Source organism: Eschscholzia californica, unplaced genomic scaffold (assembly GCF_041429995.1).
Source record: "Eschscholzia californica isolate CP2 unplaced genomic scaffold, dmEscCali1.0.p SCAF_3, whole genome shotgun sequence".
Classification (NCBI taxonomy): Eukaryota; Viridiplantae; Streptophyta; class Magnoliopsida; order Ranunculales; family Papaveraceae; genus Eschscholzia; species Eschscholzia californica.
In genome coordinates, this window is record NW_028238420.1 from 39980225 (window position 1) to 40001151 (window position 20927).

General features: G+C 37.0%; 1 protein-coding gene and 1 long non-coding RNA gene across 2 annotated transcripts; one reads left to right on the forward strand and one right to left on the reverse strand.

The window, feature by feature from the left end:
* The first annotated feature begins 133 nt into the window (after positions 1 to 133).
* LOC147550235 (uncharacterized) lies at positions 134 to 2095 on the forward strand. The gene is made up of 2 exons (XR_015238459.1): positions 134 to 225; positions 1840 to 2095. It is a non-coding gene; the product is annotated as an uncharacterized LOC147550235 (long non-coding RNA).
* Positions 2096 to 2308: 213 nt separating this feature from the next.
* Positions 2309 to 4438, reverse strand: LOC147550236 (actin-depolymerizing factor 4-like). Its single transcript, XM_086671419.1, has 3 exons — positions 4343 to 4438; positions 3456 to 3727; positions 2309 to 2670 (listed from the first exon to the last, which is right to left on the reverse strand). The coding sequence occupies exons 1-3, from the start codon at positions 4343 to 4345 to the stop codon at positions 2520 to 2522; spliced, it is 426 nt and encodes a 141-aa protein (XP_086527545.1). The 5' UTR covers positions 4346 to 4438; the 3' UTR covers positions 2309 to 2519.
* Between the last annotated feature and the right edge of the window lie 16489 nt (positions 4439 to 20927).

Below are 20927 nucleotides of genomic sequence, written 5' to 3' on the forward strand. Positions count from 1 at the left end.
GTGGAAATAATAAAAGTCTAGGTCAGTTTTGTTTAGATGAAATACTGGTGGGTTTAAAAACCCTATTTCTCTTCACTTTTGAGGAAACCCTATAGAAAAGAAAGAGGGTGCAGCCGCTCCTTAGTGAAGGGATGAGGAATAAAGAAGAAAAGTGATGGAAATAGAGTTCTCTAGTGAGAGAACAAGCCATGGTTGTGGTCTTAAAGTCATCTAAGGCGAAAAGAGGTAGATTTTCTATCTCCTAATTTTTTTGTAGGCTCTTTCAATTTATTCCATGATAGGTATAATATTGTTAATCACATGAAAGAACGATTAAATGGCTTAGAGACTAGTTTTATCTAGAATTTCATAAAACACATAGAGAGGACAGTATTTCGGTCTAAATTCAACTTACATCTGGTATTGATATATGAAGAATCTCGGTATTATTCTTATATTTTTGGAAAGGTATGTTTGTCTACTTTCTAGTAGTTCAAACGGTTCATTAATCCGAGTTCCGAGTGAAGAGTTACGATAGTTTTCGTACAAGGTGTCAGAACAGTGTCTACTGCACGTCGGTTTATATTAAAATTGAATCTGGTGTAGATATATAACGAATCTAAGTCTGATTTTTATATCTTTGGAAAGGTCTCTTTGTCTAATTTCTAGTGGTTCAAACGGTTTGTTAACAGGGATGGATCTACATGCAGGCCAAAGGGGGCCATGGCCCCCCTTGACTTGCCGTAAATTGTTTTAGAAATGCTGATTGCTCTCTGGTTTTTCGTATAAATAAAGTTCGAGTCATACTTATTACATATATGTAGCGTGGGTGAGATGGCAGAGGTCCGAGTTTCAGACGTGAGACACCTGGGTTCGAGCACTGGTAGACTTAGATTTTTCACTTTTTTTTTTGTTCGGCCCCCCTTGACTACTACTCCTAGTTCCGTTCCTGTTTGTTAATACGTGTTCCGAGTGAAGAGTTACGATAGTTTTTGTACAAGGTGTCAGAACAGTGTCTACTGCACGTCGGTTTATATTAAAATGTAATCTGGTGTAGATATATAATTAATCTAAGTGTGATTCTTATATGGTTAGAAAGGTTTGTTCGTCTACTTTTTAGTAATTCAAACGGTTCATTAATCCAATTTTCGAGTGAAAAGTTATGATTGTTTTCGTACAAGGTGTCAAGACAGTCTCCAATGGACGAATTTATTGAGATAATTCACATGGTTTCTGTTCTTTAGGCAATGTATCTCCTAGGTAGATAGATACCTTCTAGTGGTGAGTCTATGTTTGTTAATTATTATTTTTATTTTCTTGTTTGAGATTGCGATCCACGTGAGGATCTACTATGAGCATCATCCCTTCTGACTTGTCATGTGTTGTTGACTTGAATTGTTTGGTGAGCTTGTTTGTAATTCTTGATAAGGGTCAATGTTTGTTGTGTATTGGTCTGAGATACCTGAACGAGAGTTTTATGATTGTGTCTTTCGACATAATGTGTTTGTCGACGTACATGTAGAGTTTGTGGCTATAAAGGTTTACCTTAGTTAAAGGCATGATATTTTCTATCTGCTGAATAAAAAAAAAAGGATCGTTGTATTATCAGGGTTAGTATTAGATTAAAATACGAGAACCGGAAAACTTAATAATTAATCAAAGGACATAGATTATTAGTTTCGAGAGGGATTAGGTAAATCTGATATATTATGTTAGTATTCACTGTTAAATTTCAGATAATGCCAATAATGAATATGAAAGCAATGCTTCCTTGATTGGGGATTGAGCTTGCCTACCCGAGACTTAGGTTTGAGAAAATCTACTGCAGTTGGGTTTTAACCCAGCTATTTTGTTCTTCAGGTATTGATTGTGCACTCATGGTAGGTGTTGCTCGTGGATCTAGTTTGAAGGTCTCAAATCTTCGATTTCAAGGCGGGGTTAGCTTCAGATTTAGGATTTGGGGCGCTACAGATCTTGAGAAGTCCTTTTTTAGATTTCAACAAAAAAATGAGTCACTTTTTTGAAAAATCAAAAAGGGAATACTAGTAATACATTTCATTGATGTAGTTCTGGAGTCATTCCAACAGTTGGATCTTAAATGTTAACTCTGATAAAAGGATTTTTCTTTTCATTTTACTGATACTGCAAAGCAGTATAACAGTGACAGGTCCTATAGAGTAAGGGTTATTGAGGACTTAGCCGGTAAAAAAAAATCTGACTATCACAATGCCATGCGTACAAGGAACATGTAACATAGAACTCAAGTACTCAATGACGACCAATCAAAGAAGAAAGATAACGATGAACAGAAAGATAACAAGGCCATCACTAAATCAAACCATTTACTTCATTCAGAAAGGCACAAGATCTGCCAAATTCTCTGTAACAAAAAACTCTAGAGTGAAGGTAACATATTCTGATTTATTTGTAGAAATATACCAAGGGTGTAATCTACCCACACAAACTGTTAAATATTAGGTTGTATATAAGAGTATAAAGAGATTGTCATAAGTATCCGAAAAAAGAAATATTTGAAATACTTAGGAGGCTCTGCTTCTAATAACATCCAGATCCATCTCAGTAGGATCAGTTGCCTGTAACTCTACCTGAATACCGTCTAGTTCTCTCTTGAATCTGTCCTTTGAACTCGCATAAATCATCTTGCTTCGCACCTTTGACGTGTCAGGCGACCTTCATCAAAGAAATAGATTGTCATAATAGTCCAACATGTACAAATAAAGTTCTCAAGAGAATATGATATGGTGTGTATCTCTATCCGTTGGCAATTGGTTTTGAGTTGGATGTCCACAAACTTAATATGATAGTAGAACTAAGCCATCTTTGGTAGACCAATTACATGTGCTCCATGACATCCACGCTAACACGTATTAGGCTCACGTGAAGAGGCGTATGAGAATAGTCCTACATGGACCAAGGGAAGTCTCGTGACAAAAAATACAATATCTAGAACCTCTTAACTCATTGTCAATTGATTTTGAGTTTGACACCCACAAACTTAATTTGATATCAGAGATTAACCATCTCTTTAACATTATGTTTGTGGACATCCAACTCAAAACCAATTGGCAATGAGTAGAAAGACCCTTACTATTATATTCTTGGTCATGAGAGTACTCTTTGTCCATGTGAAACTATTCTCACTCGCCCCCTCACATGTGATGTATTTCTAGCCTAACCCGTATCTGTTTGTTAGGAGACGTGGAGCAGATGTGGTACTTTGGTCCTATCATGCACGAACCGAGCTTCCATACCATATTATGTTTGTGAACGTCCAACTCAAAACCAATTGTTGATTAATAGATAGACCCTTGATATCATGTTCTTGTTCATAAGAGTACCCATCGCCCATTTGAGATTCATCTCACAAATAAGCCCAACCGTCTTACAACCAACAAAGATTGTGAAAACTAATACCCGAAACAAATAACATTGTTAAGGAAGTATGAAATATTTACCAAGCAATGAAGAAAATCTTGCTCTTTTGGCAATTTTCTCTAGTTACGAAATCAAAATCATAAATGGCGTATCTACATTCATCAGCAGGAAGGTTTGCAGTGAAATCTTCATAGCTTTCTGCAGGATTACCAAGCTTCTCCACAATAACTTGTTTTTGTTTACCCTTCTCCTCTATCTTGAATACAATGAAGCGAAAAGTTCTTTTTGCTTTCAGATCCAAAAACCTTTGCTTGCAATCATCATGAACAGCTATCCCAGACGCTGCATTTGCCTATACCAAAATTTGTATAAGAAACATCGAAGATCACAAATACTTCAATACAAATTGTAAGTGTATACATGTACAAATTTAGTTGAATCTGATCTAAAACTTAAAGAGAGAGAGAGGATAACAAACAATAGCTAATCATGGTAATGCTACTAAACCCTAGTCCAGACCTACACCAAAATCAACTGTCTATATTTTCGAGTCAACCCTCTCCTCTTGATGGACAGGTGATTCCTATTTAGATCCAGGATGATGTCAGAGGTACTATTGATGTGATCTCAGTGAACTACCATTAAAGTGATAAATTATAGCTATATTATCGGCCAAATAGAGACGATAATTAGGAAAACGAAAGAAAATTCTATTTTTAACAACAAATTAAATTAAACATGATCTAATAATGGTTTAAAAGGAGATTTTTAAGATCCATGGTAACCAACCGATCGATGACAGGTTGTGAAAACCCTAAGATATATTATGGGGGTTTTGATCAAATAATAAATCATATAAAACTTCAAAGAAACAAAAATACTACAGTAATAAATTCAGTATGAGGATATTGAAACCCTAGAATAGGCAGAGAAAATGGAAAAGGGGGAAAATGAGTAAAAAGCTTACCATTTCTTTTGAGGAGATGATCAGAGAATAGAAGAGGTGGTGGACTGGATTAGCTTTAAAAAGAGCATACAAAGAATCTTTAGAGATTAAAAAAAAAAAAAAGTTGGAAGAGAAAGGTGGAGATAGGAATCACAGTCACGGAGTCAGAGGGGCGTTGCTTGTGAAATTCTACAAGCGCCTCCCCGAAGTTCTATTAGCGCCTCCCTCACCCCTTAGACAGTTTGACTTTCGTCAATTAGGGCAAAGGGTGAGGGGGGCTCCTGGTGGGGCTGGAAGCCCTTCAGCCCGGGCTCCCAAATCCACCCTTCTGGGCTCCCATTTGGGAGCCCGAGCAGAGGGGCTCCCAGCCCCTAAATATGACCGTTGCCCTGTCACAACGGTCATATTTGAGGTGGATCCCCACTTAAGTACTCCGGGGCTCCCAAAATTCAAGGGCTCCCAAAATTAGGAGTCCGGGCCCCACGTTGGACTTGCCATACCTTCTTTAATTAGAAGGTACCGTATTTTGATGATCCCTTTCTTATTGACCACAACTTCTATATTTATTGGTGATATTCGTAAATATGTTTCTGAGCCTCTATTTTATGAAAATATCATTTTTGGTGCTTCTTGGGGAAGATTAGTCTGTTATCCCTAGAGTAACTTTTATCTATTGAGCGACAACCCTTCCACTCGGCACAAGATCATTTGGCCGATTTTCGTCCCTGATCAACGGGTTGGTATTGCAGTCAAGCTCCCTTCCGCCTTTGCACTCGAGGGCCTCCTTTGAAATCAGTGGGGTGAATAAACTTTGGTTCAGACTCCCACGATATTCAGCTCCGGTGACTTGGAACGATCATTTGGAGTTTTAAATCGGTGGGGTTGAACTGATTTTGTTAGACAAAATTATTTCGAATCCTTCGATTTAGCTAGAAAAATTAGATATGATTCTAATAATTGCTTAGAGACTCTTCATAATAAAATTTTAGAGATAACCTATTAAAGAACTTGAAAGAACTAATTGATTAATTTAGGTTTTGCATAAGTCTACCAAAGAGATTTCCATTTCTTGTTGTAGAAGGTGTTATTTTTCAAAGTTCACGAGAGAGAGAGAGAGAGAGAGAGAGAGAGAGAGAGAGAGAGAGAGAGAGAGAGAGAGAGAGAGAGAGAGAGAGAGAGAGAGAGAGAGAGAGAGAGAGAGAGAGAGAGAGAGAGAGAGAGAGAGAGAGAGAGAGAGAGAGAGAGAGAGAGGGGAAGAGGGAGAGGGGGGAAGAGGGAGAGGGGAAGAGAGAGATAGAGGGGGGAGAGAGAGGAATTGTTGAAGAATCTAATTGTTGAAGAATCTTTTGTTCTCTCTTTATCTTCTTCTCCCTTCACTAAAATATATTCTAGAGAGACTCACAAGACCCAAATCGAATCACATTTTCTGTCAAGGATTAATGAATGTAAGATTAATATTTTCGAAGTAGAAAGATACTTCATCGAAATTTAATATTACAAACAAAGTTTGGGTCTAAAGTCCAGTCCATGGACCTTAATGATACCATAAGCCCAATATAAAAAAAATTCACCAAAAACTCAATTTTGTACAAATTTGGGACTCAAACAAACAAACTATATGTATGGCAACTGTATTTTAAGATTCACCAAACAAATCATTTTTGGATGACACCGTTATCTTATTGCACAAACAAAACGTAAATAACCTTACGTCTTTTACAGTTAAATTTCATGCAACTTAGTTTGTTTTGCATAATAAACAAATATGTTCATATCTATATTTATATATACCTTCGATAAACAATTCTTTCAACAAAAAAAGAAAAAAGATAAACAATTAACACATTAATGACGCATTTGTGTATTTGCACGAAGAAGAAACATGGATTCTGAAAAATTAATTAATTTTTTATTTTATTTTATCAAGTTTAGACTTTAAATCCGATATACTTCTTATTAATTTATTTATTTTAACTAAAAATAACATGAAACTGGACTTCTAACCCAATTCTTTGAAAAATACGGCGCTGCCACCTATTTGCCTGCAAATAAGTCTAACATAGATATATACTATCTATATAAATACATCAAGGAGATATGTATGAGGGCAGCCTACCACTTTACTTTACATATAAATATCACCTAGCTTCCTGTATCTAATTAGGCATCAGGGGAGCGGGTAAAGAGGTGCTTCTGGTGCGGCCTCCAATTTATCCAGACTCCCAAATATTATATGTTCGTCAATAAGGACAACTATAAAATTTTACTGAGTAACAAGAAGGGAATAATATATAATATCGTTGTAGTATTGGTTTCTCTCTCTAACTTTTGTTATCTCTATACGTTTATTCTCGTCCTCTTTAATGCAATAGGTATTGTTGGTCAATAATTATAACTAAAAAATTTTTACTGAGTAATAAGAAGAGAATATATAATATCGGGGTAGTATTGTTTTTTCTTTCTGACTTTTGTTCTCTCTATACTTTTGTTCTCTTCTTCTTCAAAGCAATAGGTATTGTTGGACTTCATCTCTCTTATTCTCTCCAAGACTCTTACACTCCAACGTTCTTTAACTTGGTTAATCGTAAAAGCATTTTTAATATTTAACATTAATTGGCCTATTGTAATGTGCTATGTGTCATGTGTTAATGTGTTATGTGTGTAGTTTGTTTCTCTCTCTATCTCACTTATATAATTCTACCAATGAATACCTATAATATTATATATATATGTGTGTGTGTGTGTGTGTGTGTGTGTGTGGTGTGTGTGTGTGTGTGTGTGTGTGTGTGGTGTGTGTGTGTGTGTGTGTGTGTGTTTTATTGTCTTATTAGATAGATATAATTATTTTTTTCATGTGTTAAATTTTGTGTTAAAATAGTTATTTTATATAATTAAGCTCATTAGATGTAATATTTCATGTTGTTTTGTTGAGATTTTTTTCATTTCTCATCTATAGTATGAAGGACCCACGATTAAAATTTTTCATCGGACCCTCAAATTTTCGGTCACGCCACTGCTAACTTACATTCACAATCTTTATTGGAAAAAAGCTTGAAGTTCGAAAATTTGAAGAAAAATTAAGAAGATTGTCTCATTTTATTCGTGTTTCCTTTACCTTATTAGTTTTTCAGAATGGAACTCATCAACTTATTTATATGCTGATCTTCAAAAATCAACTTGATATTGGTTTTAGTTTTACAGAGAAAATGATTTATTTATTTTTAAACTCGAAATTTGACGCATCTGACTAGAGTTGACCTCAAAAAAAAAAAATTTCTTCCTGTTTCGGGTTTATCTTGATTTTATTTAAATGAACACATAATATTTTAGGCCGCGGCTTTGGGGAATATATAAAAATCTCTAGGGAATAAAGAATTAGTCAATTATTATTGACTTAGGAGACATATTTATTTTTTGGTCCAAAAATTAACTTACTTGTCTCTTGCCCCTTAATCTTCATCTTCCTCAAACTTCATCCCACCAACAATTTTTTGGTCCAAAAATTTCCTTTCTCTCTCTAGAATTTACCTCTTTCTTTCTCTAGATTTTTTTAATATTTTAATAGATCTGTCAAAGGAAAACTCAGTCAATGTCAAAATTATATTTAAAGATACTCTCTATTATCCTTCTTCTCTGAATCTCTCACACGCAGATGGAGCTCTTATTCTTTCACTCAGTCACTTGAAGATCTCTTAAGATTTCTACTGAAGAACAAGGAGAATCATCAGATCTGCAGTGAAAAAGGTGCGTTTTCATTCTACTAGAACTAGATCTTGTTTTATGTTTGATTTTGTTAATGGTGGTTTCGTTGGTTGGTTATATTAGATGAGAATTTCATGTTTATTTCATGAACTATTGAATGTTTTGAAAACCTAGAAGATTTTCTTTGAATTTGAGTATTGTTAAGTTTATTTGCTTACTGTTTCAAGTTTTCAATTAATTTCTTCAAAGAATCATAGGTTTTGCTTGTGAGTTGTTAATTTCAATCTTCTCTATTAGTTTTTGTTGAAGATTAAAGTGTGTTTGAGTGTAATTCTATGTAGATCTAGACTTGTTTCAAGCTCTAGATGAGGTTTTTCTTACCTTACAAATTCAAAATGTAAATCCTGTGTTCTGTTACAACTAGTGAACCTATCTTAATCACTACTTTAATTAAATGGATTTTTTGAGTTTTGTTGTTTATGAATTGAGTTTTTCTTTTGCAGATCTGAAGGTATTATTAAAATGGGTTAATTCCGTTTTGGCCCCCGATTTGTGACCAACTCGCCGTTTTGGCCCCTATAAGTGTCCGGCAGTTCGTTTTGGCCCCAATTTCCTGTTTGGCCCCAACATATTTTTGTAAGCTTCTCCATTATACCCTTATGGCAATTCTGTAAATTAAATGTATTTTCTTTCTCTTTGTCCACCTCACTAAGTAATTGCCACGTCATATTCGTCCACATAAGGTCGCCGGAAAATGTCGCCGGCGACATCATTTCCGGCGACCACCATTTTTTTTTTTAACTTCTTCTTCTCCAACCATCTCCTTCTTCTTCTCCAACCATCTCCTTCTTCTTCTCCAACCATCTCCTTCCTTCTTCTTCTCTCTCTCTCCTTCCTCTTCTCTCTCTCTCTCTCCTTCTTCTTCTCTCTCTCTCTCCTTCTTCTCTCTCTCTTCCCCTCTTCTCTCTCTCTTCCCCTCTTCTCTCTCTCTTCCCCTCTTCTCTCTCTCTTCCCCTCTTCTCTCTCTGTTAGGTTTCCGGCGAAGGGAAACCCTTCGCCGGAAACCGTCTGGATCTGGGGTTTTCGTCTGGAATTTTCCAGACGAAGAGGAACCCCTCTTCGTCTGGATTTTGCAGACGAAGAGGAACCCCTCTTCGTCTGGATTTTGCAGACGAAGAGGAACCCTGGATCTGGGGTTTCCCCCAGATCCAGACGGTTTCCGGCGAAGGGTTTCCCTTCGCCGGAAACCTAACAGAGAGAGAAGAGGGGGAGAGAGAGAGAAGAGGGGAAGAGAGAGAGAAGAAGAAGGAGATGGTTGGAGAAGAAGAAGGAGATGGTTGGAGAAGAAGAAGTTAAAAAAAAAAAAAAATGGTGGTCGCCGGAAATGATGTCGCCGACGACATTTTCCGGCGACCTTATGTGGACGAATATGACGTGGCAATTGCTTAGTGAGGTGGACAAAGAGAAAGAAAATACATTTAATTTACAGAATTGCCATAAGGGTATAATGGAGAAGCTTACAAAAATATGTTGGGGCCAAACAGGAAATTGGGGCCAAAACGAACTGCCGGACACTTATAGGGGCCAAAACGGCGAGTTGGTCACAAATCGGGGGCCAAAACGGAATTAACCCTATTAAAATACTAACAAAATTCTAGAGAGAGAAAGAGGTAAATTCCAAAGAGAGAGAAAGAGAAGGGAGGTGAAAAATGAAAGTGGTGGCCGGACTTTGTGGCGGCCGGCCAAAATTGTTGGTGGTCGGAGTTTGGAATTTGTCTTTTGTGTTGGGATGAGGTTTAGGAAGATGAAGACTAGGGGGCAATAGACAAGTTAGTTAATTTTCGGGTCAAAAAATAAATATGTCTCCTAAGTCAATAATAATTGACTAATTCTTTATTCCCTTGAGATCTTTTTTTATTCCCCAAAGCCGCGCCCCATATTTTATTACAATTCTCTTAATTTGAATATCTCTTATCTGAGTCAATTGGGCGTAAAAATTCTTGGAACCATTCAGACTAGTTGGTGAGAAAATAACTTTAATTTGTTTTAGTTTATTAGGTATGAACACAAAAAGAAAACCATATTGAGATTATCGATGCATATGATTCTCAGTCTGTTCTCTCTATCATTTTCTTTTCTTCCTCTTTAGTGCAATAAGTATTGTTGGTCAATAATTATGACTAAAAAAGTTTTACTGAGTAATAAGAAAGGAAAATATAATATCGTTGTAGTGTTGGTTTCTCTCCCTAACTTTTGTTCTTTCTATGTTCCTCTTCTTTCCTCTTTAATGGAATAGGTACCGTTGGACTTCCTCTCTCTTATTTTCTCCAAGACTCTTACACTCCAACGTTCTTTAACTTTGGTTAATCCTAAAAATATTTTTTTAATATTAACATTAATTGTGTGTTATGTATCATGTGTTAATGTGTTATGTGTCATGTGTGTATTTTGTTTCTCTCTTTATCTCACCAATATAATTCTATTAATGAATAGTTGCAATATTATATATATATATATACATATGTTTATTGTCTTATTTGATAGTTAAAATTACTTTTTTTATATGTTAAATTTTGTGTTAAAATAGTTATTTTATATTATTTTAACTTATTAGATGTAAGAACTATTTTTGTTTTGTTGCGCTTTTTTTCATTTCTAAATTATAGTATGGAGGACCCGCAATTAAAATTTGGCACTGGCACTCAAGTTCTCGGCCACGCCACTGTTAGGCATAAGGATCAAAACTATATAGGGTTTAAGTTGGAGTTATGTGTTGTTGAGTTATGGTATCTCCCTAGTGTTGTTAGCGGAATCTCAAACATCTATATGTTTAACACTAGGTTTCCAGGATCATATGCAAGAACTAAAGATGGACTAGAACGGAAAGAAGAATACCTTATTCGCTCCCAACCAATATTCGGAAGCTAAGAGCTCCAAGTGTAGCTCCTTTACTCGAGACACCGAGTTGGTTGACTTGAACTCTCTTCTTTAGTTAGGACTTTCTTGAAGGTTAAGATGAAGAACTCCTTCTTGTTGACTACATAGATTGAATGAGAATTTTTTCTCTAAAATCCTCTCTCTCCAATAGTTGTCTGAAGAGAGTGATTTTCTACTGCGAAAATTCCACACCTTTCCTTTTTGTCTAATTACTCTTATATAGAGAACCCCTAATTAGGAATTTCATTCCAATTACGTTTCAGTCGGGCCCAGAAAAGATAAAACATCAGAAGCCCATCTGATTGAGAACCCCAGTTGGGAAGGGATTTCACATCTAGGGTTTCCTTGATGTGGCCGGCCAGAGTAGCCCATTAACAGGCTTGGCCTGGCCAACCCACACACCCTAACCGACCATCACATGGCTGGCCCAATGCTCTAAGTCGGGCATTACATGGCCGACTCCTTTTGAGCCTTCCCAGGTTTCCCTCCTTAGCCCGGTTCCATCTATCCTTTTAAGGCTTTTCCGACTAGATCTAATCCATCTATTGCCTCGCTCCCACTAGTCAATTCTCTCCGTTCAAATCGCCACTCTTTTGGTCACCCGTTGTAGGATCCGGTCTATGTTAGCTGCGGCTTCTAGCTAAGCATTACGATCCTAATTCGACTGGACTAGATGATTTTCCGTATAAGGTCATCATTATCCTATGAGCCAAATCGTATGCATTGCCATCTTGGTCGAAGGACATTCCTTCAGACCGCAAGGATATATCCTTCATGTGTAGGGGGCTCATCCAAAGTATCATTAGACCCGACAACACATTGTCCAAGGCTAGAAGAAAATTTTGCACATGACGTTATTGTGGAGTCATCATCCCGTCATTGTGACATCAACATTTTGCTTTATTCAGACCGTCTTTTCTGGACTAAATATCATTTTCCTTGTCATATTTTCATTGGGAAGCAATATATACTCGTGCCGAGATTTTCTGTACAATTATTATTAGGGAGGAATTATTAGAGGAAAACCTAAAAAATAATTGAATCAATAGAGAAGATAGTTTCATTTTAGGGTTTGATTTGAAGCAATAGTAACTTCTCTCAATTTCGAAAGAAGATCTAGTAATAGTGAAAAAATACAGACATGAAGTTGAAGACCTACGTGGCAGGATCTTTTTTTTTTTTTTTTTTGAGATAAACCATAATTTCATTCATAATCCAACACATTACATGGTTTTCATAGTTTTGACTCTTTTGTGCACAACATGGATTTACCAAAGTAAATAACAACACGAAACTTATAAAGTAAAGACAACATGAAGAGAAAGGAGTACAAGATAGCAAAGATAAAATAAAAAGACCCTAAAGGTCACAAATTAAAGATCCTAACGATTACGAAAGAGACCCTAAAGGTCGTGAACATTATTATACTAATGAAGAAGATTGAACCAAGTAGAGACGCATGCCGGTTGCATCAAGAACACCACTCAACCATGGTGTTAAGAAATTGTTGATGATGGATCCATCATCTTTTAGCAGAGAAGAACCCTTTTAGTGTTATGGAGATTGATGATAAAGAACCCGTTACCCAAACCATCATCCTTGTCCCTGTCTCTTTGATCTAATCCAACATGGATAATATTAAATCTAAACAAGTTAAACTCCTCAAATGCTCACGGTCCGCCAATATAACCCCTCATAATCTAGCTGCTAAGCGATTAGCTTTCTCCCTAACGGCTCTGACTAGCTTTTTAGCCCTTTCAAGTTAACTTCATTACTTGATGTATTTACATTATGGTACTCTTTCTCTGTTTTGGGCCTTTCTTCTTCTTTTGTTTGTATTGGTCTGTACTTCTCTGATTAATGGATCACTCACAGGGGCGGATCCATGGGGGTGCGAGGGGGTGCGGCCGCACCCCATGGATCCTCCCGAAAATAAATTATAATAGTAGTAAACTTTTTTTTTTTTTTATATATGTAAGTATATTTAAATATATAAGTTCTGATGCAATAGGGTAACAGAAAGAAGGCCTTGCCTTGGTGGTTAAGTGTGGGTTTGGTTGCTGGCGGAATAGTGAGGACTTGGGTTCGAATCTTACTGCAAGCAGTTTAAGTGTTTTTTTTTACAATTATGTGCCAAACCTATATATATCTAATCGTGTTTATAGATGACATCAAGTAGGATATGGTTCAACGATTAAGGCTTTAAATTTTGAGTGACTAGGAGTGTGAGGTAATGGGTTCGAGTCTTATCAAACTATTTTTTTAAGTTTTAATAATTCAAGTTTTCAACTAGGCCAATATTTTGGGGAAATAAGCAAAGTTTTCGGGACAATAAGTTTTGGGTGGAAACATTTTTTTTTGTTTCATCCAAACAACACCCTTTCAATTTTTTTTCTTTTTCTCCTCTCACCTCAACTAGAACTCCGGCGACCTCCACCGGACTCAGGCAACTTCCACCATTCATGCCGGCGAACACCGTCAACAGAGTTCTTTCTTCTTTCTTCTTTCTTCTTTCTTCTATCTTCTTTCTTCTTCTTTCTTCTTTCATCTTTCTTCTCTCTCTCTTCTTTTCTCTCTCTTCTTTTCTCTCTCCTCTCTCTTTCTCTCTCATTGTCACACGAACTTTCCGACGAAGGGGATCTCCCTTCGCCGGAAACTCGTCCGAATCTGGAAGAACCAGATCCAGACGAAGGTGACCGGACTCTGGCAACTTCCACCATTCATGCCGGCGAACACCGTCAACAGAGTTCTTTCTTCTTTCTTCTTTCTTCTATCTTCTTTCTTCTTTCATCTTTCTTCTCTCTCTCTCTTCTTTTCTCTCTCCTCTCTCTTTCTCTCTCTCATTGTCACACGAACTTTCCGACGAAGGGGATCTCCCTTCGCCGGAAACTCGTCCGAATCTAGAAGAACCAGATCCAGACGAAGGAACCTCACCTTCGTCTTGAAACCAGACGAAGGGTTCCGGCGAAGGAGAAGAGAGAAAGAGAGAGAGAGAGAGAGAGAGAGAGAGAGAAGCAGATAGAGGAAAGAGAAGAGAAAAAAGAGAGAAGGCAGAGAAGAAACTTTTCAGGCCGGCACCTTCATTTCCGCCGCCTTGAGGGGGAGTGTTTGGTTTGAGTTTTTTTGCTTTTCATCGTCTGCCCTGGAAATTTTTTCTGCTTTCCCAAAACAGTGGCCTTCCACTATCCTAAATTCCTATAAGGGTTCATACGTGGGAAAATCTAGCAAGAAAATGGATTTTCGAGTGTTTGATTGGCCATTTGGGTGTGAAAACCGAATTCGTACGGGAAGAAAAGGTGTGAAAATTATCCAAAATTTTTGGCCACGCTTTAGATGGTAAAATTGAAAATACAAATCTTGGAAAACCTAAATTGAAGCTTGTTGAAATCGCTTAGAATCGATGAAATTGCTTGAAGATTGACGAAATCGCTTGAATATCGATGATTGCTTGAAGATTTTGATGAAATCGCTTGAAGATTTTGATGAAATTGCTTGAAGATTTTGATGAAATTGCTTGAAGATTTTGATGAAATCGTTTGAAGATTTACGAAATTGCCTGAAGATTGATGAAACTAGGAAGCAAATCGAACTCTCTCTCTCTCTCTCTCTCTCTTTGTATTTGCCTAATCTGTTAAATCCCTTATCTACATCTGTTTTAATTGGAAGAAACCCTAATTCATATAACCCTAAAATAGAAACAATACAGAGAGAGAGAGAGAGAACGAGAGAGGGAACTGGGATTGAGATGAAATTACCAATGAGTCGATTATGAAAACATTTCAAAATATAATTAATGAATATAAATATTTTGTTAACTACTCTGTTTGCATAAAAAAAATTTATTTAAATATGTTAATCTGCACCCCCTAGGTGAAAACCCTGGATCCGTCCCTGATCACTCATTCAAAAAAAAAAAAGGTAATAGTGAAAATATATGAAAAAAAAAAGAATTTAAAGAAACATTGACATGGAACTTCATTGAAAAGTTTAGTAAGATTACCCAAATACATAATAAGAGAAATTAAAACCTACTTAGTTGGGTGGTAATATTTATGTCTATCGATCTCCCGCAGAATTCCAATAATATCGAAAAAAATAGACAATCAGATTAATTTGTCCTTTTAACGGCTAGCATTATCTACAAGAACAGGGATCAGGGTCACAAATTCCTCCTTATCTACATTCAGATCAAGATCAGCAGCAATGACTTTTTTATTCGAAGAAGCCGAGGATGGAGATGGGGGAGGAAGATCAAGAGAAGCAGGAGTTTTTTTACTCGGCGATGATGGAGACGGAGGAGGAAGATCAAGGTAAGAAACTGCAGCTTTTTTACTTGCCGATGACGGAGATGGAGGAGGAAGATCAAGATAAAAAGCAGCAGCTTTTTTATTGGCTGATGAGGGAGATTGAGGAGGAATATGATTATAACCAACATTATTCTGCAAATTTGATTTTGTTTGAACTTCTTCTTGATTGATCAGCTGAGTTGAATCGGACAAGAGGGTCTTCATATTATTTTCTAGTTCATTGATGTTTAAGAGATGAGGTTCAAAACTACTAGTTAGGGTTTCAGTGAACATCAAGTTCAACACACCGTGTGAAGCTTTCCTTTGGTGACGACTTGCTCTTTGAGTAGCCATTGATCTTTCTAAACTTAAGTTAGAGATAGGGAGAGAATGAGATGAGGATTAATTCCTTCAAGTTAATTAGTGAAAGAGAGAAGGTTGGATTGAATTGGGGACTAAGTTGGTAGTTTATATATAAGAGAGTGCATGCAAATGTTAATCAATTTGAAATTAATGAGTTAACGTGCAATTAATACAATTAGGAGAGATAGAGAAATTATATAGTAATTATTTCCGAAGTCAATGTCTTCTTCAATTTAAAAATAAGTTCTTTGTGATTACTATAATTAGCAAAAGTATAATTCAATTTTGGTCCTTGTTGAGTTGATGAAAACTTCAAGAGAACTGATGAAACATCACATTGTACGGCCGTCCTTCAGAGAAACAAAAAATAATGTGGTGTGGAAATTTGGATCAAACAAAGGTTTTGTTCTTTTCACAGGACCAAAGTAGTCTGCATATGTCATTGTGAGCGACCCTTTAAAGAAAAATCTCATTTTCTTCATCCTATTTCGCTCCTACCACCACGAACGCAATGACAGTCTACCGAGGTAAAGAGAGGAAGGAGGTGGGGAAGAGAGGAAGGGGGTAGTGAAAGATCGGAGGAAAAAGATTCTAGTAACCTAGAATTTTTGTTTCGTTAAAATGGTATACCATATATATTTGTGAATGGTTATCGCCTTACTTGGGGCATTTACACGCCAATTACTATAATATTAAGTAAATTTCTACAAAATCATCTATGGAGTTCTCTTCCAATGGGGAATCTATGCCTAGATCTTCCACTTATTAACCTCTTTCACAAAATGTGGAAAACATAAAATTAATGTTGTTTTTGAGATTAGACTCCAAGAGTCATTATATTTGAATGACATTGATACATCATGAATATAATATGCAATACATCATGAATTAGGATAAGCATTATAAGCACCAACAAAAACATCTTCGGATTTAAAGGCCAGACTCTTAGGGCGATCTTAGGGAGTCTGAAAGCCTATGTATTCCTACCTCTATTTTATTTATTGTCTAAATTACATAGGATAAATCTTGATGACAAACTGCTTCCACCAAGACTCGATCCCAAGGCCTCATGGACTTAAGTTGTGTCCAACCATTGCATTTAATATTGACTACAATGGTCATTACAAAAGCATTAATACATTGATATGATGTGACAAGTACGATAAGTTGAGTCGAATTACTACTGACTTAAAGTCCGGCGAAATTAATGACCTAACGTCCGACAAAATTAAATGGCCTAAAGTATACAGAAACTACCTTATCTATATCCAGTTCAATATTTTTGGATTTACACTTCCATGAGACCGACTGAGACCTCCGCATTGCGGAGCAGATGCACTTACTGGGCTATCAGTTGTTGACTTAATAATGAATAGTTTAAGTTGGAAAATTTACATTATAGCAGAGGAGTTTTGTACGCGCCCATGTATTGTAATGACCCCATCTGGACATCTCCATTAAATTTCCGACACATTTTTTCTTTCTTCTATAGGAGGGACAATAATGTGAGGCGCCTATAGGCACTTCTCTTATAAAAATGAAGTGTAGATCAAGGAAACGTGAAATGGGGGAAGCATTATTGAAGTAAGATGAGAGAGAGAGAGAGGGAATAAAGTTAACCGTCCCGCTGACCCTTCTTGCACGGACTGAAACCCAACGGCGTTTCCTACGCTGAAAGTGTGAGATTCCGATCTCTTTGTCCTTTGGTACTTTCCTACGATGCTTCCTTCCACACTAGGGTTTCGATTGTTTCACGCCGTGATTCTCTATACGGGCTGGAGTTATCTGTTAATCCTTGTTTCAAGGAAATTTATGTTATGGATAATTTCAACTTGGCCCCAATATTTGACTAATTAGAAACTGGTCCTAATATGGACTCTTACAATATATTTTGGCTAGTAGAACTTGACAATCGATGTGTATGTTTCCCTTTTATCTTTGCAATCTAAACCGAAACTGTATACGTTAGTCATGGGTCTTCATATTCATATCTAATAGGGATTTAGACCTGACAAATACTACCCGACTAGAGTCTATAAGATTCTAATACTAATTGGATATTCCCGATCCCATTACAATTTTTGAAGGGTTCAATTACTTATTCTATGTTAAATATATTCTATATGTCATTAACGTTCCTCACTTAATCAAAATGTATCAAAATAACAAATATATAGCAATTTCAAACAAATAATAATAAAATTTGTTGTAAATTTTAATAATTCAATCTCTATCTCTTGTTAAATAAATTCAAATAAAAATAATTTTGTTCTTGAATGAAGTATAACCCTTCTAATTAGTGGTAAAAATGATTTAATATTAAATCTTAAAGAGAACCGATAAATATTTAATACTCAATGGGGTACTCGCGTTTTCTATTTTATCAAGCTCTAAATCTTTATATTTTTAGAAGGGGAAGCAGAACCATAATTTTTAATAGGTTCAGGTACTGGGTAGTAAGATAACCAAATGGAAATTGACCCCTTTGACACTTAAGTCGACCAAGACCAATCGACAATTGACTTCACAAAAAGAAAAATTCTTCTTCTTCTTCTTTTCTCCTTCCACCGCTACAACAGTCCAGCCACCATCACATACCACCCTTATAATTTTTTGGGTTAATTCCGTTTTGGCCCCCAATTGTTGACCAACTCACCGTTTTGGCCCCCAATTGTGTCCGGCAGTTCGTTTTGGCCCCAAGATTCCATTTTCGGGCAGTGCTGACATCACCCTTACATAAGCAAAACTTTCTTATACCTTTTATACCCCTCTGACCAATCTGCCCAAATCTTTTCTCTCTCCCACGCCCATATCTTGAGCCGTCACATCTCTCAGGGTATTTAATGCCCTGAACCCAAACGTCTCCATCTCCATCCCTTACCTTCCCAACCTCTCTTTAACTTCTTCTTCTTCACCAACAATAAGAGCTCCATCACCTGCAAAAATAACTCAACCCCACCCCTTAGCTCTTTCAAGTTCTTTTTTTAATTTCTTCACCAACGACCAGTGCTCCATCAGCAGGGAAGTATTAGTTTTCAGTTTTCTTCTCCTTCACCAGGTCCAGATCTGGTTCAGTGTTATCGTCTGACAAAGAGATGGGCGGCAGTTCTTCATCACCACCAATAGCTTTCACTGTTTCTTGTCAAATGTGTGATGAACCATCTCATTCAGCAATTGAATGTCCTTGGGTTTACAGTCCTTGCAAAAGCCCCAAATGCATTGGCATCAGACGTCTTGAGGTTGCTAAGACTAGAGACGGTAGGGTTAGGAAATACCTTTCTTGCCAATTTCATACATGTCTTGCATTCCAGTGGCTTGATGAAGCCAAGGATGAAGAGAGAGACGAAGAGAAAAAGGTTGAGATAACAGAACACAAATCCCCTCCGCAACAAAGTCTTGGTTCTTACAGCAGAGATGGATCATGCTTTAACTGTGGTCTTCATGATCACTGGGCAAAAGATTGTCCATGGGTAGACACCCCCTGCCCAAGATCAAACTGCAGAGGTAGGAGGAAGATTCGAACATCGCTAACAGATACGAACTATGAAAAGAAATTTTTTTCTTGTGTTGTTTGCAACAAATTCGATTGGGTTGAAGATTGGGTTCATAAGAATAAAGAGACCAAAGGAAAGATGGTTACTATTCAAGTTCCATATGATCAAATGTGTAAGAAGTTTAAGGATTTAGTTTGAGATAGGGGCAAATGGGTAGTTCTACTATGTTGTTATCCAAGTTCTACTATGTTTCGTTGTTATCCAAGTTCTACTATGTTTCTGTTTCGTTGTTATCCAAGTTCTACTATGTATCTGTTTCATTGTTATCCAGTTATTAATTAGGGTAGTTCAATTTTGTATTTGTTTCATTCACATCATGAGGCAAATGGGAATTGGGGCAAAATGTAATTGGAATGGGGGCCAAAATTGTAATTGGAATGGGGACCGTTTCTGATCGACCCTGTGAGCTGCTTTCAGTTACCTCTGATTGTATAGAACTAAGTAAGGCATCACTTACTCCAACCATATCTCTTAGCGTGGCCCTCCACTGATCAGCATCAGACATCATGAACTCATCCCAATCAAGAGATGCCCAGTCAAAACTATTTCCAGTTTGGCCCCCAGTTTGTGTGCCATGTTCCATCTGGACATCCATATCATTATCTCTAACCACGCCTGCTTGTCGTTCAGTACACTCCCCTTCAACATTTTGAGATTCATTCTGGACATCCATTTGAGTTTCTGTTACCATATTTGTTTCTCTTTCAGTATCCACTTCCATAACATTTTCAGACTGATTTTGGACATCCCTCTGATCATCTCCAACCACATCTGTATCTCTTTCACACTCCATCTCCACATCACTTGGATCCAACACGATGACTGGTGGTTCATCCATGCCAAGAAGATCGATCACTGGACCATCTCTACTATAGGGCCATTTCTTCACAGCAACCTGTTTAGGATACTCCACTGGTTTACCAGTCCACCTACGATGTCGCCTCATCATAGCCTTTGATTTTCTCCTCGGTTCTCTTGGTGGTGGAGGTATTTCAGGATACTCTCTGTAAACATATATATGACAAATATTTGGGTAATCTTGCGGAATACCAATTTCAAACAAGGTGTCCAGACATGTATCATCCATAATCTGAAGCAGTTCTATCTCGAATAGACCAACCATATTCTCACTCTCTACAAGAGACCAGAGTTCGATGGTAACACCTCCTTCTAGATTTAATTTTTTACCTATGATATCCATCAAACGAAGCAACCTAAGTTTCTTCGAAAGGGGAACTTGGATGTCTGGAATCAAGAATATATCTCCCCCAATGTAATCAGAAGGACTTAGGTTACGCATGTCTGCGTCTTCCTTCCACTCGCCAGCATAATGAACAATAATGTTGACAATCTTCGACATTTTTAAGAAACACCCTAGTTAGATGCAGAAATTCTCCGATAAGGTTTACAGTGGTTAACAAAAGAAGAGATGTAGAGAAACTGACTGATCAAAGAGAAGAAGAGAACAAGAGAAGATGATTGATCAAAGAGAAGAAGACAATAATACTGAGGAAAGAGAAGAATAGAAGAAAGCAGATCAAAGAGAATAAGAAGAAGAAGATAATCTGGAAAGGGTTTCTTATTCTTATGAAACTGCATTGGGAAGGTAAGGGATGGAGATGGAGACGTTTGGGTTCAGGGCATTAAATACCCTGAGAGATGTGACGGCTCAAGATATGGGCGTGGGAGAGAGAAAAGATTTGGGCAGATTGGTCAGAGGGGTATAAAAGGTATAAAAAAGTTTTGCTTATGTAAGGGTGATGT

Excerpts from the sequence above, each read along its gene's own strand:
- LOC147550236 (XM_086671419.1), bottom strand. Across the intron at positions 2,671-3,455 it reads AAGATTTTCTTCATTGCTTG|GTCGCCTGACACGTCAAAGG; the intron begins GTAAATATTTCA and ends TCTTTGATGAAG.